This window comes from Sapajus apella, unplaced genomic scaffold (genome assembly GCF_009761245.1).
Source record: "Sapajus apella isolate SASKATOON/1434 unplaced genomic scaffold, GSC_monkey_1.0 scaffold69, whole genome shotgun sequence".
Classification (NCBI taxonomy): domain Eukaryota; kingdom Metazoa; phylum Chordata; class Mammalia; order Primates; family Cebidae; genus Sapajus; species Sapajus apella.
The window spans coordinates 5,277,759-5,296,269 of record NW_022437009.1 but is presented as its reverse complement, the minus strand read 5'-3'; the positions used below and the strand labels follow the sequence as shown (position 1 = coordinate 5,296,269).

At 37.3% G+C, this 18,511-nt stretch overlaps 1 protein-coding gene and 2 pseudogenes across 6 annotated transcripts in view; 1 reads left to right on the top strand and 2 right to left on the bottom strand.

Moving 5' to 3' along the window:
- Positions 1 to 18,511, top strand: part of SYCP1 (synaptonemal complex protein 1) — a 119,638-nt gene that overhangs the window by 17,275 nt on the left and 83,852 nt on the right. For all 4 annotated transcript variants that reach the window (XM_032249647.1, XM_032249645.1, XM_032249648.1 and 1 more), the window contains exons 9-13: positions 5,581 to 5,639; positions 6,819 to 6,888; positions 7,806 to 7,879; positions 9,163 to 9,271; positions 18,254 to 18,348. In XM_032249647.1, the coding sequence (XP_032105538.1) occupies positions 5,581 to 5,639; positions 6,819 to 6,888; positions 7,806 to 7,879; positions 9,163 to 9,271; positions 18,254 to 18,348 (407 nt within the window). The remainder of the gene's footprint in view (positions 1 to 5,580; positions 5,640 to 6,818; positions 6,889 to 7,805; positions 7,880 to 9,162; positions 9,272 to 18,253; positions 18,349 to 18,511) is intronic.
- Positions 3,212 to 5,289, bottom strand: LOC116531043 (annotated as a pseudogene). The gene has a single exon (XR_004260236.1). The product of XR_004260236.1 is annotated as a eukaryotic peptide chain release factor subunit 1 pseudogene (transcript).
- On the bottom strand, positions 11,315 to 12,887 carry LOC116531042 (annotated as a pseudogene). The gene has a single exon (XR_004260235.1). The product of XR_004260235.1 is annotated as a keratin, type II cytoskeletal 8 pseudogene (transcript).

The following is an 18,511-nucleotide window of genomic DNA, read 5'->3' as shown; positions in this document are numbered from 1 at the left end:
GCAGCTGGAATTACAGGTGTGTGCCATGACACCAGCTAATTTTTGTATGTTTAGTAGAGATGAGGTTTTGCCATGTTGGCCAGGCTTTAACTGACCTCAAGTGATCTACCTGCCTTGGCCTCCCAAAGTGCTGGGATTACCGGCATGGGCCACTGCACCTGGCCCATTGTTGCTATTATTATTTTTGACAAACTTATATGTTAGCTCAATTAAGAATAAGAAAAATAGGCCGGGCGTGGTGGCTCAAGCCTGTAATCCCAGCACTTTGGGAGGCCGAGGTGGGTGGATCACGAGGTCAAGAGATCGAGACCATCCTGGTCAACATGGTGAAACCCCGTCTCTACTAAAAATACAAAAAATTAGCTGGGCATGGTGGCGCGTGCCTGTAATCCCAGCTACTCAGGAGGCTGAGGCAGGAGAATTGCCTGAACCCAGGAGGCGGAGATTGCGGTGAGCCGAGATCGCGCCATTGCACTCCAGCCTGGGTAACAAGAGCGAAACTCCGTCCCAAAGGAAAAAAAAAAAAAAAAAAAAGAATAAGAAAAATAAAAGTTATTTAGCCTTCACTTATTTCTGCTTTGATGCTCTTTTTTCTTTTCTTTTCTTTTCTTTTTTTTAAGTAGAGATGGGGTCTTGCTAAGTTACCCAGGCTGGTTTTGAACTTCTGGCCTCAAGTGATCCTCACACTTCAGCCTCCAAAGCACTGGGATTACAGGTGTGAGCCACTGAGACCAGCTGTTGCTCTTTTTTTCTTTATAGAGATCTGAATTTCTTACCTAAATTATTTTCTTTCTCTTTAAATAATTTCTCCGTATTTCCTGGATTTGAATGTTGGCCTACCTTCCTAGGTTGGGAAAGTTCTCCTGGATAATATCCTGAAGAGTGTTTTCCAACTTGGTTTCTTTCTGCCCGTCACATTCAGGTACACTGATCAAACGTAGATTTGGTCTTTTCACATAATCCCATATTTCTTGGAGGCTTTGTTCATTTTTTTTCACTCTTTTTTTCTCTAGCTTGCCTTCTCGTTTTATTTCATTGAGTTGATCTTCAATCTCTGATATCCTTTCTTCTGCTTGATCAATTCAGTTATTGAAACTTGTGTATGCTTTGGAAAATTCTTTTTACATTTCGTGGAAGGGCAAGTCTACTGGCAACACATTCTGTCAACTTTTGTCAGAGTCTTTATTTCTTCACTTTTGAAGGATAATTTCTCCAATTACAGAATTCTGTGTTGCTGTTTTTTTTCTCTATACATTTTAGATACTTTACTCCATTTTATTCTCGCCTGCATAGTTTTTGAGGAGAAGTCAGATATAATCTTTCTTTTTGCTCCTCTATACGTAAAATGCTTTTTTCTTCTAGCTTCATCTTTGATTTTCTGTAGTTTGAATATAATATGTATAGGTGTAGTGCTTTTGGCATTTATCCTACTTTCTGTTCTCTGAGCTTCCTGGATTTGTGACTTGGTGTCTAACGTTAATTTAGGGGAAATTCTAAGTCGGTGTTACAAATATTTTTGTGTTCCTTTTTCCTTTTCTTCTCCTTTTGGTATTCCCATTATATTTTTCATAGTTGTCTCACAGTTCTTGAATATTCTGTTCTGTTCTTTTTTGTTTTTTTTTTTCTCTTTGCTTTTCAGTTTTTGAGGTTTCAGTTGAAATATCTTCAGCTTCAGAGATTTCTTTCCTCAGCTGTGCCTAGTCTAATAAGCCCTTCATTTCTTCATTTTAATATTTTTTTAGAGACAGGTATTGCTATGTTGTCTAGGCTGGTCTCCAGCTCCTGGCCTCAAGTAATCATCCTGCCTGAGCCTTCCGAGTGGCTGGGATTATGGGCACGAGCCCCCACAGCCGCACGCCCTTCATTTCTGTTATAGTGGTTTTTATCTGTAACATTTTTGTTTTGAGCCATTGTTAGAATTTTCTCTCTCTCTTTAAATTGCTCATCTATTCTTTGATGATGTCTAGTTTATCCACCAGAGCCTTATAGCAACCATAGTTGTTCTAAATTACTGGTCTAGGATAATTCTAACATCCTTAACTGTATCTGAGTCTGTTCCTGATGCTTGTCTTGTCAACGTGTATTTTTTGCCTTTTTGTATGGTTGTATTTTTATTTTTTTGGTTAGCTAGACATGATAGGTAAAGGAACTATTGTAATGTGGTGGTAAGGTATAGGGGGAGGAGTGTTCAATAGACCTATGGTTAGATCTCAGATATTTAGCAAATTTTTGCCTCTAGATTATGAACTTCATATATACTTCTACAGCCTTGGCATCCTTCTCCTTCTTAGATGGGACAGGGTGGGTAGAGTGGGCTGCAGTTGGGAATTTCCCATTTTCCATGTGGAAGGCTAGAGGGGGAGGGAGTTGGATATTTTCCTTGCTTCAGATGGAAGGCTACAGCTGTCTGGAATTGGGTATTTCCCTTCTCCCAGGTTAGTTAGACTCTGACAAATCCCCAACAGATTTTGCTCTCAAGGGAGTCCTTGTTAAGAACAGGATACATTGGCATAGTTCAAAATGGCTTTTCCTGCCAGAAGCACAAAGAGATGTTTTTCCCATGTTCCGAGAAACCTGGTAGAGTTCCATAAGGTAAAACTTGCAAGAACTTGGGGCCTCTCTGATGACTGGGTCTCCACAGAGTTTTCTTTTTTTTTTTTGAGATAGAGTCTCGCTTTGTCACCCAGCTCACTGCAACCTCTGCCTTCTGGGTTCCAAACAATTCTTGTGTCTCAACCTTCTGAGTAGCTAGGACTATAAGGCAGGTGCTACCATGCTTAGTGAATTTTTGTATTTTTAGTAGAGATAAAGTTTTGCCATGTTGGCCAGAACCTGGCATCAAGCAACATGCCAACCTCTGACTCCCAAAGTGCTAGGATTGCAGGCTTGAGCCACCACACATGGCCTCCATAGACTGTATCTCTGAGATTTGTTTATACTGAATTTCTAGCAATGTGTCAATTATAGCTCAGGTTTTCTTTCTCCGACTCTGGTTCCCACAGAGTTTTCTGCTTATGGGTTTCTGCCGTGGTAAGTTGTGCTTCTATGTTTGCCTGTTTCTCCAATTTTTGGGTAGTAGTTTGCCCTGTGACTTTACTTCTCTCTTTTTTTTTTTCCACTTAAATTACATGTTTTATTTCTCCCAATCCCAGCAAGAGCACAGAAGCCCCATCATATCTATCCCAAACTGGTTTCGAGTAGGTTAAGGTTATAGGGAACCTTGTCAGAACATCGATACAAAGGGCTCCCAAACGCTGGGCACAAATGTGTCTGCAAACAGATGGAAGTAAACAGTGCACTGGCCCAAATGCTTCATGAGTCAGTTTGATTTTGCAATGCAATTTGCATCCTTGAAACTGCCAGTCTGGAGGGGGACGGGGTAGTGTGAGGGAGTGAAGTTGAAATTGCCTCCTATTAGCTCACCCTTTCAACATTAAACAGAGACCGAGAGAGAAATGGTTCCAACATTTCACCATATGTATTTCTTCTTATGCAGTCTAAGCTGAGAATGCCATGTAAATGGGTCACTGCGAAATGCAGCAATTTAATTTTTTCTCCAAGCAAAATAAGAAACAAACCAGTATGATCTCACTTCTATTAACTTTTGAAGATTTACAGCAAAGTATTTTTGCTTCTATGTATGAAGGTTAAAAAAATCATTTTTTTTTTCATAAAATTCAAGAGCAACCAATTTCACCATCAAGTAAAAGTAAAAACTGGGATTCTTTTTTAAATTAGTCCAAAGTGGCATTTAGGAACTTAGTCGTAGGCTGCTGCGCTGACACCATGACAAACCAAAGTGTAGGGTTGGGTCTGGTTTTGTTTCGGTTTCTTTTCAATATCCAATGCTCATGGATTAAGTTCTGGAAATGTTCCAATTGTAAGGCAGGGATCTGTTTGGATTCCACCATGGGTATTCTCCTTGGGTTGGATGCTGGAGGGTGAGGCACGTTTTGCCGGACCCACATCGACTACCTAGTAATCATGAAGGTCAAAAAATTCATCGTCTCCTCCTTGGTATTCCATTCCCTGGAAATCTACTGGGTACCGCAAGATACCTCCAATTCCACCAAAGCCTTTCACAAACTGAGACCCTTCTTGTGATTTATCTGTGACAATTTCCAACGTAGCTCCAAATTTTTTATAGTTGTTAGCAAACCATTCCAACAAGGGCATGCTCTCAATAAGCTCATGTTCCTGTCCTGTCTCTTTGTCTGTGAAATGAGATTTATTCTTTTCTTGCTCTGGAGTTAGACAGAGAATTTTCTCCTCTTCTGTGCCTTGGCAATGAAGAACATATCTCATTATATCTAGATTTTCATAGACTATTAGAATTTCTACAGCTCCCATTTCCAAAGCCTTTAGTGTATGTTCAACACCAAAACAGTACTTGCCTGTGTCCTGGCTGATTTCATCAAAGTATCGTCCTATTAATTTCTTCTCTTGAATGAATTTCACGTTGGAGAGGACTTCAGTAGATAACTCAATAGCTTGGTTGAATCCATTTTCACCACCATAGGATATATCAACTAATTTTAAAACTTTTGATTGTAACTTCTGATCAAACATATCAGATTGACTTAGTTCAGTTTTAAAGTCAGCAGATCCAGCTAAAACTAGACCAGCCACATTCACTTTGTCCCCAGAAATAAACAGCTGCACAGCAGTTTCTGCTACTTTCCAAACATAGTTATGTCGCTTTTCCATTCTTAAACGGGCAAAACGCAAGGCTGACTGACCTCCTCTACCGTGTTTCTTTGGGAGATCCACAGTGAATTTGTGCAGGACTTCTCTTGTGTTTCCTTGGAGTGTGCCAAAAAGTGCACCACTACCATCTATTAAAATGAATCCGAACTTGCTATCATCTGAAAGTAGTGCTGTAAGAGCCTCTGTATGGAATTTGTTGTCACACAAATACAATGATGTATTAATTGGTTTGAAAGGTTCAAAGTCAATGTTGACTTTCTTTTCCTTTCCTTCTTCTGTTACAATTGTTCCACAGTAAACAACCAGACCATTTGGAGGTACTTTGTTATAAAGTTTGAGTCTTTGTTGTACAGATGTAATGGCTCCCAGGACTGAAAGGCGGTTTACTCGTGACTTAATGTTAGATGCAGTTCCAAACTCATCTGCTAACATTTTTGCCACTCGTGAAATCTGGTCTTTGGGAGGAATGATCAAGGATATCATGCTGGTGCCATTGCCGCGGGCCGCCTCCAACCTCTTAAATGAGCTTCTTGATCTTCCAGGTCTCCATGTTCCTGTGGCAGCACTGGGGTCGTCCGCCATCTTCTCACCTCCTCCTCCCTAGAGCGGCCGGGCCCTCTTTTGTTGATTTTTCAGTTTGTTTAGCTCTTTACTTGTTGTTAGGATGGAGCAGTGACTTCTAAGCTTCTTCACATCAGACTGGACCTAAACTGCTTTTGATGCAACTTAAAAAGACCCAGTAATGATTTAGATAAGCCAGTGTTCATCATTAACACAGAATTTTAAATATTTTAATGAGGCATTTTGAATATTGCCTTGTTGACATATTAATTATTTTAAAATTTAATCTTGAAATTTTTATATTAACAATAGATGAATATGAACGGGAAGAAACCAGGCAAGTTTATGTGGATCTAAATAATAACATTGAGGTGAGTGTTAATGAAATGTGAATATTTTAAACAGGAATTTCTAAGCAAATTAGAGCAATTGCTACAAAGATATGGACAACTATTCTTACTAAAAGGATCATTATTTATTTGTTGATATATTATTGCATCACTAATAAAATTCCTAAGGTTCTATACTATGAGCATTAATGTTTTGTTATGTATTAGCTTTTTGATTTACATGTTAGTTACATCACTTGATTTATCAAATATTTACAGACTCTTCTCAGAAACCAGCACATTGTGTTGCATAACCATTCATTTGAAAACATATAAAGTATTATTAATCGGTGTCTGGCTCCTGTTTACCTTTGTTACCACATCTCTTATCATTCTACACTTTTCTCTTCTGCTATAGTCAATCTTTTACGTTTCTCAAATTTGCTAAGCTCTTTCTGGTGGTGGTTCTTTGAATTTGTACCCTTTCAGAACTTTTATGTCCAAGATCTTATGCACATTTCTAAACTTCATTCTGCTTTTTTGTTATTCCCCTCTTAATATTTTATCTAAAATTTCTATTTGATTATTCTATATATCTCAACCCCATTTGGCTTTTCTCAAGAGCACTTAAAGCTACATGGCATTTATTTGATATGTATATGTGTGTGTGTGTGTTTATTTGTATTCTTTTTTACACTGTATTATAAGTTCCAGTAGGGTAGAGACATTGTCTTCTATCCCAATTGCCTAAAACAGTTCCTGGCACATAATAGGCACTCAGTAATTAATTAATTAATTAACCTGATTTTACAAAGCAAGATTTGTTGAATGCTGAATGAACACATACCAGATGATGGAAGTGTAACTTTGGATTCATGGGGAGAGACCTCACTTCAGTGGAGAAGACATAAATAAATAAACACATATAAAATTACAGGTTTTGATACATGCTATTAAGTAAGTGGCTGGACAACCCATTTGCTGCTGTTTTATATTATATAACATGTTGCCAGTGCATTTAAGCCTCTGGGAAACTAACATAAGTCCCTCTTAATACATTTTTAGTAAGTAACTCACATTACAGTGTTTTAATTATTCCACATTGTGTGATTTTAAATTTAAGGATCGCATGATACAAATTTGATAATATTTTCATAGATTGAAGAAAGCTATTTAAAAAAATCTAAGTATGATTCTTAAAAGTTAAACTTTATATTCCAGAAAATGATAACAGCTTTTGAGGAACTTCGTGTGCAAGCTGAAAATTCCAGACTGGAAATGCATTTTAAGTGTAGGGATCTTACTTAATTTTTATATTATTGTTTTGCTATTTATATTTTTATTGGGTTCTGCTAATGCTTTGATTTCTTTAGCCTGATGCTCTCAACTATTTTCTATTTTCTTCACTTCTATAATCCCCTCTAAATCTTGTGGAATGTGGCAGGGAATTAGTATATCTTAAAAATAGTTTTGGGTTTTAAAACTACATCTTTCATGAAATCAGACTAATTTTTTTTTTTAATGTGATTTGGTCTCTTTTTACATATCTTGGTATAGTATGCATGTTAAAATAATTGTATATATAGCAAATTATATATATATTTAAAACCTGTTGTTTTAGATTAGTATGTTTTAAAGAATATACTTTTATGTATAAGAATTGTAGAATTTTAGGTTATTATAACTGCTATTATTTAAATTTACTGTTTACTAAACAGAAAGCAAGAAAACAGCAATTTTAGCTCATTTCAAACGTTTAGAGTTTAATATAATTTGGAGATAAGGAGGTGAAATAAACTTTAAATTTTGGGCCGGGCGCGGTGGCTCAAGCCTGTAATCCCAGCACTTTGGGAGGCCGAGGCAGGTGGATCACGAGGTCAAGAGATTGAGACCATCCTGGTCAACATGGTGAAACCCCGTCTCTACTAAAAATACAAAAAATTAGCTGGGCATGGTGGCACGTGCCTGTAATCCCAGCTACTCAGGAGGCTGAGGCAGGAGAATTGCCTGAACCCAGGAGGCGGAGGTTGCGGTGAGCCGAGATCGCGCCATTGCACTCCAGCCTGGGTAACAAGAGCGAAACTCCGTCTCAAAAAACAAACAAACAAACAAAACAAACAAACAAAAAAAAACTTTAAATTTTGTTTGTAACAGAAATGTTAAACAATTACGTTAAGACATTACAGTATATTTGTTTTATTTTTAAAGTAAAGGAAGATTATGAAAAAATCCAACACCTTGAACAAGAATACAAGAAGGAAGTAAATGACAAGGAAAAGCAGGTTTTTTAAAAAACCAACTCTTTGTAATCTTTATTTTTGCTAATTCATTAAATACTTAAAATTTCAAAAGAAGTTTATATTTGCTGAATGTATGATAAATTACTGTGAGAGAATTTTAATGTTATACATATCTAAATATTTAGCCTTTATACTCACTTACTTAATTTTCAATGACTCAAATATGTGCTTGCTGTAGCCATTTTTGGGTTTTAATCAATTATTGTTCTATAATATTTATATCAATGGGTAATAGGATATTGCCTCAAAATATATTATTTTGTGAGAACTTTTGCTCAGACAAAAACTTCATAAAATGTATAGATGATTATTGACTACTCAACTTACAGTTTGCATTTTGTTTTGACATGTACTATCCATGACTTCAATGAAGAGAAACTAAAATATTTTGTTGCTTCTTTCTTTCTTTTTTTAGCCCAAGAAAACAAGACACAGATGCTTTTTTCTATTAATGTCATGTAGTGGGAGACTTGAAAATGTTAACTCTATATCCTTTGGCATTCACAAGAATGTTTCAGATTATTATTATGCCATCTCTATCAGTTTCAAGTCTTTTGCTTCCCAAATGGAAAGCAATATATATAATGTATCCTCTTCTATTTCCCACTATATTTGCAGTTTTTCTTGTCTGATTTGCCACAAGATATCTTCTAACATGGTTAATAGGGGTATCTACTTAATAATTTAAAAAATTAATTGAAAGTATGGAGAGGATAATAACCACAAAAACAGAATGAAGTACTAAAACACTTGTTGGAGTTCTAGGCGCATGGGCAGAGCTTACAGATTGCTGGGCTTCCTTGTAAAATGATGGCATGGCCAGCTAGTGATTTTGCCGAGGACTCTTCAATGTCATTATTTGTAACACTTTCTTTTTGCTGGAGCTTTCTAAATTTTTGCTTGGGGATATAAACTTGGCTGATGGCATTCTGGAGCTAGATTGGGCAGGATAGCAAAGACAGACTGAATCTTACCATTATATATGTTGACTTTTCCATTATATATACCCTCACCCTTCCCTGTGCCTGCAATACCCATGTTTAGAGATTGCCTTTTTCAATTTGATATGTTACTGTCTCTTACAAAGATGATAGGGCCAGTTATCTGACTGCATTGGCTGTCAGGGAGTAGAAACTAGACAGTGAACTGGAGGAGATCCGCTGAAAAGCATGTAGACAAGTACATAAAATAATTCTAGGTATTATAAATGTTTAAGTGTCATATTCAACTTTTTATATTGATAATGTATTGTTTAAATATTTTAGGTATCACTACTAGTGATCCAAATCACTGAGAAAGAAAATAAAATGAAAGATTTAACATTTCTGCTAGAGGAATCCAGAGATAAAGTTAATCAATTAGAGGAAAAGACAAGTAAGAATTTATATAAGATAATACAATGTGCCTTATGTATTCCTCTTGTTATGTTCTAAATTTTGGCTTTTATTACAAGTTTATTGTAATGCGTTCTAGTACGGTACTTCTCAATCTGAGTTGGTTCGGTTGGAGGAAGGCATAATAGAATAACCTGGGGAGCTTTTGTAAAATACATGTACTCTTCTTTTCCCTTTTCCATGCTCCTACCTTTTTCAAATGTTTCAACTACATGCTCCACAAAGTCAGGGACCTTTGTCTTTCTTGTTCACTGACTTGGAACTGTTGCATTCCAAGTGCCGAGAACAGTGCCTGGCACATATAAGGCACTCAAAATTAATCACATTATTATTTTTTTGAGATGGAGTCTCTCTATCACCCAGGCTGGAGTGTAGAGGTATGATCTCCACTCACTGCAACCTCCGTCTTCTAGGTTCAAGTGATTCTCCTGCCTCAGGCTCCCTAGTAGCTGGGACTACACATGAGCACCACCACGCCGGGTAATTTTTGTATTTTTGTAGAGACTGGATTATGCCATGTTGACCAGGCTGATCTCAAACTCCTGACCTCAGGTGATCCATCTGCCTCAGATCCATCCGCCTTCCCAAAGTTCTGGGATTACAGGTGTGAGCCACTGCGCCCAGCAAAAATTATTTTTTGAATGAACAAATCCTATGGGAGCACGATGGAGAGGGTTACTAGTTTTTCCTAGAGAGACATTTAGAAAGGCATTAGGGAAAAACTTTGTTGAACTGCTTAAAAGTTTACTAGACAGTGAACTGGAGGAGACAGTATAAGTGGAATAAATGGCTTGTGCAGGTCAAGGAAGTAGGAATGTTACAGTATATTTTTAGTAAACTAATTGGTGTGGCAATATCTTATTGAACTCAGGCAGATGAAATTGTAAAAGATTTGAATCCCTTTATGAAGGATCCTGAGTGTCATGTCATATTTAGACTGTCTTATTATTTAATATTTTTCAAACTTTTTCAATTATTATAAAGAAGATCTATATAAATAGAAATGGATGGTGTTTGTGAAACACCATGCACCTTCCAGAACATTATAGGGATCTTACAGCATTTGTTGTTTTTCTGTTCTTCAAAACATTCTCTTTTTTTCAAAACATTCATGGCAAACAATTATCTGGTTCCTGCCAATCTATACCTGCTAATTTCATCTTACTGTCATTACTATATGGTATACTCCAGATATATTGAAATAGTTTAACTTCCCCTATGTTTTGTGTTCTTTTGATCCCACCCTATGCTTTTTGCTACTTCCTCTATTTAAAATGAATCTCTTCTCTCCACCCCAAATCTGTTGGCTAAATTCTTAGTAATGGCATAAGCATTTGTCTATCTGTCCCCTGTGAGTATGAATGTCTTGAGGAGGGATTGTGTCTTAAGTATCTTTGTGTGCCCAGTATTGTTTTGTAGATAAAATGAGTTCAATAGTTGGATGAATGAAAGAATACTTAATCTTATATAAACTGAAAACAAGTTATAGTAATAAATAATTCTATATGATTTCTGTAGTCTCAAAGCCACTGAAATGTGTTCATTTAAATGACTTTTCATTGTTTTCCATATGTATCTTCCACTTGTTTTTCTCTGTGCTCCACTGTGAATATTTTTTACTGATCTGTTACCCCAGTCCTGCCTGTGACATGTCTAATTTGCCTCAAATCCATCTACTGCATTGTTTAAATGAATCATATATTTTTCATTTTGAAGTTTCCATTTGATTACTTATTTAAGAATTCAGTTCTCTGGTTTTCTCCTCTTTTATTCATCATTGATATTTTATAGCTATTCTCTGTTTTTTCTTTTTTCTTTTTTTTCTGAGCTAGCTGAGACTTTATTTTGGGACAAAAAAAAAAAAAAAAAAAAAAAGCCAATTGAATTGTTTTGCAGCTGGAGGCATGGGCAAGGGGGGTCCCCAGGCAGTAAACTCCCCGCGGGTGGGCTGAGGGCTAGGGCTGAGCGTCGGATGGGTCTCCCATTCCCTGTGCTCCCCTGTACAGCAACCTCCCTCCCGGGCTCTGGGGCAGCCTCAGGAGGCGCAGGCTGGGAGGGGCTGTTGCAGCTGTTCACTTGGGCAGGACTTCAGAGGACTCAGACACCAGCCTCCCATCGCGGGTCTCAATCTTCTTCACAACCACAGCCTTGGTGGAGCTGGTGCGGCTGAAGGTGGAGTCCACGCCAGAGCCAAAGCTGGAGCCCAGGCTGTAGCTGAGGCTGGGGCTTGTGAGGCCCCCATAGGCAGAGCTCAGACCACCTGCATAGCCGCTGGTGGTCTTCGTGTGGATACTCATGTTCTGCATCCCACACTCCAGCCGGCTCTCCTCGCCCTCCAGTAGCTTGCGGTAGGTGGCGATCTCGATGTCCAGGGCCAGTTTGAAGTTCATCAGCTCCTGGTAGTCACTCAGCTGCCGTGCCATGTCCTGCTTGGCCTTCTGCAGGGCTTCCTCCAGCTGCTGCTGCTTGGCACGAGCATCCTTGAGTGCCTGCTCCCCGCGATGCTCAGCATCTATAATGGCGGCCTCCAGGGAAGCCCTCTGGCCTTTGAGGCCCTCAATCTCGGCCTGGAGCCGGCTGATGTTCCGGTTCATCTCGGAGATCTCAGTCTTCGTAGCCGCAGGTCATCCCCGTGCTTCCCAGCCAGCTTCTGCAGCTCCTCATACTTGATCTGGTATACGCTCTCTGCCTCAGCCTGGCTGCGGTTGGCGATCTCCTCGTACTGCGCCTTGACCTCAGCGATGATGCTATCCATGTCCAAGGAGCGGCTGTTGTCCATGGACAGCACCACAGAGGTGTCGGAGATCTGGGACTGCAGCTCCCGGATCTCCTCTTCATACAGCTGCCTGAGGAAGTTGATCTCGTCAGTCAGTCCTTCCAGGCGAGACTCCAGCTCTACCTTGTTCATGTAAGCTTCATCCACATCCTTCTTGCTGAGGACAAATTCATTCTCCACCTCTGTACGCTTATTGATCTCTTCCTCATACTTGTTCTTGAAGTCCTCCACCAGCCCCTGCATGTTGCCAAGCTCTGCCTCCAGCTTCAGCTTCTCCTGGCCCAGAGTCTCCAGCTGCCGCCTCAGGTTGTTGATGTAGCTCTCAAACATGTTGTCCATGTTGCTCTGAGCCGTTTTCTGCTGCTGCAGGAGGCTCCACTTGGTCTCCAGCATCTTGTTCTGCTGCTCCAGGAACCGCACCTTGTCGATGAAGGAAGCAAACTTGTTGTTGAGGGTCTTGATCTGCTCCTTCTCCTGGGTACGCACGGCCTGGATGTTGGGGTCCATGTCCAGCTTAATGGGGTTCAGCAGGCTCTGGTTGATGGTGACGGTGGTGATGCCTCCCGGGCCTATGCCGCTGGCCCTCGCATAGCCTGCACCCAGGCCACCGCGGAAGTCAGTGCTGCTCACTCGGGAGAAGCTCGAGGAGCTTGAGCGGGCACTGGGCCCACTCGTGAAGGAGCAGCTGCTGAAGGCCCTGGGGCCAGAGCTGGACACCCTGTAGGACTTCTGGGTCACCCTGATGGACATGGTGGAAGCAGGAGTGGAGGCAGGCGGGCTGAACCAGGGAGAGATTCCAGAAGGAGTGGAGAAGCTGCTGCTTGGACCTATTCTCTGTTTTTTCAATATGTGTCTCATCTGTTGGTTTATTTCTATTGTTTCTTTTTAAAAACTGTGGTAAAGTATGTGTAACATAAAATTTACCATGTTAATCATATTTAAATATCCAGTTCTGTGGCATTAAGTATGTTTCACATTGTTATGCAACCATAACCACCATCCATCTTCTCCAAGAACTCTCCATCCAAGAACTCTTTTCATCTTGCAAAATGGAAACTTTGTACCCATTAAAAAATAACATTCCATTCCCTTCTTCCTGCAACTCCTGGCAACTGCTACTTGATTTTCTTTCTTTTTTCTTTTTCTTTTTTATCTTGCTGTTTGGGTATTTGTTCTTTTCCTTTGGTGTGCCCAGTAATTTTTAAAATTAAATTCTGCACATTGTAATAAGAAAAATCTTGGAGCTTCCTGATGATGTCTTTTCTCTGCTAGAGAGAAATTGAGGGTGTGTTGGGCTGATTATCTAAATCCTTTTAGAGGCTGAGCTAAATGAAAGAAAACTGGCCAAGTATATAAGGCTTTTCAAGTTTTCAGTTTTGTTTCTTCAGCTCTTTGAGACCTCTCAAAAGTAAGCTGATTTTTCTGTACCTTAGCAACAGCCCTCTGCCTGGATTAAGACAGCATTTTAGTCTTTTTCTCATGCCCAGATCAGCAGATGTCAGTTGTACTTTATCAGTTCACTTCTCAGCAGTTTTCTTTTAGGAATCAGCCCTTTTAGTCCTATTATTCCATTCTGTCTCTTCTGGTTGTTTCCAGCTAGAGCTGGCATGCTACTAGCTACTCCATCCTGCCTGGAATAGTCATTTAAATTAATTATGATCAGCTAATTTTTGTTTTTCTTTTTAATGTTTACTTGTTATTACCTAGTTCGTTTTGTCACTTGCAAAATAACCATTTGTAACCATTTAGTTGGCTACTATAGAGTATTAATTATCTTTATTTATTTATTTATTTTTTAAAATTTTTTTTTATTTTTTCTTTTTCTAGAGTATTAATTATCAAAAATTTAAGGAGACAACAATCAGATTTTACATGATTTCATTTTTTCTTATGGCTGAACAGTATTCCAATTTGTATATATATATATATTTATCCAGTCATCTATTGATGAACACTGGTTGATTCCATATTGCTGTTATTGTGAAAAGTGCTACAATATGTGTATTTTAATTCTATAGATAGGACATTATTATTACTGTTTTATACAGACAATATTTATTTGGTTTTACCCATGTACTTTTTTCAATTTCTTTGCTCTTCATTTTTTTTTTTTTTTGCATCTTAAACTTTTCATTCAGATCATTTTCTTTCTGTTTTAAAGAGGAATATTTAGAATCTGCTTTAGTGAGAATATGTTTGTGATTAGCTGTCATAGATTCCATTTGTCTGAAAATTTTTTTATTCATTCTCATCCATAAAGGATATGTTTTCATGATATGTCTTTCTAGGTTGGCACACCGTATGTTATTTCTAGACATTTTTTTTTTAGCACATGGAAAGTATCCTTCCTCCCTTCCTCCCTCCCTCCCTCCCTTCCTTCCTTCCTCCCTCTCTCTTTCTCCCCTCCCCTCCCCTCCACTTCCCTCCTCCCCTACCCCTCTTTTTTTTTTTTTTTTTTTTTTTTTTTGTTGAGTCTCACCCTGTTGCCCAGGCTGGAGTACAGTGGTGCAATCATGGGCTCAAGTGATCCTCCCAACTCAGCCTCATGAGTAGCTGGTATACAGGCACATGCCACCACACCTGGCTAATTTTATTTTATTTTTTATAGAGACAGGGTCTCACTATGTTGCCCAGGTTGGCTTCAAACTCCTGGGCTCAAATGATCCTCCTTCCTTGGCTTCCCAAAGTCCTGGGATTGCAGACTTGAACCACCATGCCTGGCTTTGTTGATTTTATGAAGTTAGTAATATCTTTTCCCTCTTTTATGGATTTTCAGATGTTCTTCATCTTTGAAGCATTTACAGTATGATATGTTAAGGTACAGGCTTAGTTTTGTTTAATAACTTCTTAAATCTTTAAATTACTATCTATTACTATTGTTTCTTGGAAACTCTCAACAACAATCTCTTCAGATATTGTATTCATTCTCTGTTTCCTCGTCTTCTGAGTAAGAAAAAAATGTTGAAGAAAAAAAACCCATGTTGCATTTTGAGAGGCTGAGGTGGAAGGATCACTTGAGCCCGGGAGTGTGAGGTTACAGTGAGCTATGATTGCTCCACTGCACTCCAGCCTGGGTGACAAACCCCAAAAAACAAAAACAACCACCACAAAAAACCAAACCAGAAACCAAAATAAAAACCTACATTAATTTTCTAACTCTTCTTTGACTCTTAATCTCTTTCCTATTTCAACAGTTTTGCCTTTTTATACCTTATTCTAGATAATTTCTATTTATTTATCTTGTAATTCACTAATTTTCTTCTTTTATTTCTCACACATTATGAAATCCCCTCCATTTTATTTTTAGTTACTAAGATGTTTATTTTAAGATGTTATTCTTACTTCTTTTTCTAACCTGCTCTTCTACTTTATGTAGTTTTCTATTTCTACTTATTTTCTAGGTTGTCTTTTCTTTAAATATACGAACAATAGCTATTTTATAGTCCTTTTCTGATCATCTTTTATCTTAAATGTTTGTGACTCTCATTCTGTCTTGTTTATGATAGTTTTTAGTCAAAGTGCCTTATTTTCTTGTGTGCCTTGTTGTTTTTGACTTTATGCTCCTTTTTTTAACTTGAAAAAATTACTTGTAGGAATAAGTTAAGGCCTGCCTAGTATGCAGATCACTTAACATCCACCTGGGAGGATTTGCTTTTTTTTTTTTTTTTTTTTTTTTTCCCATGTACACAGTAGTTCTATCCATTTGGGACAATCTTAAGTCAGCTTGAAGGCTTGGGGTGTCCCAAACCACTCAGGTGATTTGAACTTGGGCTGCAAATCTGCCTGTGAGTTGTTTTACTTTTGCTTATTCCTTACAGCAAAAGTGTCCCAATTTATTGTACAAAAGTTTACTTCTTAGACTCCCTCTACCTTCTGTTACCTTTGGGTTTTCATAGATCTTAAATTCTTTATCCCATTGTATTTCAAACCAAAAGACCAACTTTGCCAGGGTCTGTAAATGTCCTCTGGCAAAAACAAGTTTTGTGGTTACTTAATTCTATAGGTTTCTATTTTCTCTTCATTTTTGGCCTGGCAAATTCCTATTTTTTCAGGAGTTTAATGCTTTAATATTCTTAATATTTGATCTTGAATTTTTATTCCCTTTTAGAGGAGTGTTTACATGGCAAAGCTCATCATTACCCCCTTGGAGTTTTCAGTTTCAAATTTATGTATCACTTCTAGTATTTTATTGATTACTGATATCTTCCTTTAGTTTATAAAGTATATGATAATACTTATTTTTTAATTTCACAGCCAATAATTCTAAAATCTGAAATCTTTGCAGATCTAAGGTGGCATTTTGTTCATTTTGCTGACTTTGTTCATTGTGCTTTGTTTCCTGTTGTGTTTGTTGAGTGTGAGGTCATGTAACTTTATCTGTGGAAATTCTTTAAGGCCTGGATTAGCAGTATATTTTTATGGAGAAAATTTTCATATTGCTTTTTCTAGAATCCTAGGGAACTTCAAACTAAATTTTGGCTTGGAGCTCTTTTAAACATTTTGGCAGTATACATTCAGTTCCCATACATACCTAAGGGCTAGCTTGTGCTTATGATTTTCCACAGGAGACATTTATCACCATCTAGACCATAAGAAATAGTATCATAATGGACACCACAATAGTCAACATTTCCCTCTCTCCAGATTTACTTTTTCTATTTTTTCCCCAGAGTTGAACCATTGACCCTTTTATTCTATGTAGTTTTTTCAGAATGGAATTTTAAAAATATAAACTTGCCACATACTTCTATTACTTAACATCCTTCATTGTTTTGTATTGTCTTCATGAATTATGAATCAGAAGACTCTGAATAAGTCATATAAGTCCTGTTATGATCTTGTCATTATTATCTTTCCAATCATATCTCTTGTGACTTATCTGTTATACTTTAAGCCTTATACTCCTAAGATACATTTTCTTTAGATGCCAGAATGTGTCATTCTATCTCTTCTGTGTTTTCCTTTGTACATGCCTTTATACTTGCCCATGATCTTTTCTGTCCTAACTCCCATTACCTTGGCTAATTTTTACTGTCTTTCAAATGTTTCGACTCAGCTGCTACTTTCTGGAAGTCTTCTTTAAACTTTATTTTTCTGTCTCCCCATACCTCCAACCCTGATCTTATTTGGCTTAGGTGCCCCCTCTATGTAAACTCCCAGAACTTCTAGTGAGTACCCATCAGCATGATTACTGTTTATTTGCCTGCCTGATCAATATGTTGTAAATATCGTGAATATTAAGGTCCAGTTTCTACCATATGTCATCATTAGCATCATCATAATAGCAGTTTTCACTTATTGATTACATATTAGACTCTGTGCTTAAGCATTTTAAGTTAAATTATCTTTTTTATTTCTAACAGCAGGGAACTCTTCATAATATGAATAATGACCATTATTCTAATATTCCAGATGGGAAAAGTAGTCAGACTGGTTAAGTATCATGCCCAAGGACAGGTAGCTTAGTAAGAGGCAATCATATAATTTGAATCCAGAGAATATAATGAAATTCTTTTTTCCCTTATTGTTTTTATGATGTTTGAAAATGAGTGCGCACATATAAAGTATATAGACTTGTATTTGAGACTTAGTATTTAGTAAAAATGGTCTCTTAAGTGGAGTCAAAAGCATTTATTCATCATTTAATAAGTAAAGAGAATATTTTGAAAAATAAAAAAGTCAAGATAATCAATAATGAAAATAAAATCATGAATAATTTTACCATTAGGAGATAAATTACTTTTCATATTTTAGCGTGTATCCTTTTATTTTACACATAGTGTTTAAATATTAAACCCACTCTTTTCTATATTTTATGAATATCCAAATTAGTAATCCATCAATAAAATCTGTAGTATTATTTTCAGTGACTACATAGTATACCATCCCATTTATGTACCTCCATAATTTGTCTACTTTTGGATATTTAGGTTGTTTCTAATGTTTTGCTATTATAAAAAATGTAAATCCTTAAATATTTATTTTTGAGTTCCTGGGAGATAAAAGTCTTGAAAAGTCAATAAAGCTTGATGATGACCAATATTTGTGTGTCTATATTTGCATATTTCCCCCTGATTTTTGACTATTATCTAATGGAGGAAAAAGACTAATTGTTACAAATAATAATTAATTTTCTTGGCATATATCTTCTACTAAGTACTATCTATTTACAACTTTCTCTTTTAGAATTACAGAGTGAAAACCTAAAAGAATCAATTGAGAAGCAGCACCATTTGACCAAAGAACTAGAAGATATTAAAGTGTCATTGCAAAGAAGTGTGGTATGATTTAAAAACTGATTAGTGTGTAATAAGTCTCATACTATCAGTCAACAAATATTTATTAAATACTAATACAATGTACAAGGACCTAGAGCTTCAAATAGATAGAGAAGACACAATCCTAGTCTACAAAATGCTATAGTGTAGAGACATTGCATAAAAA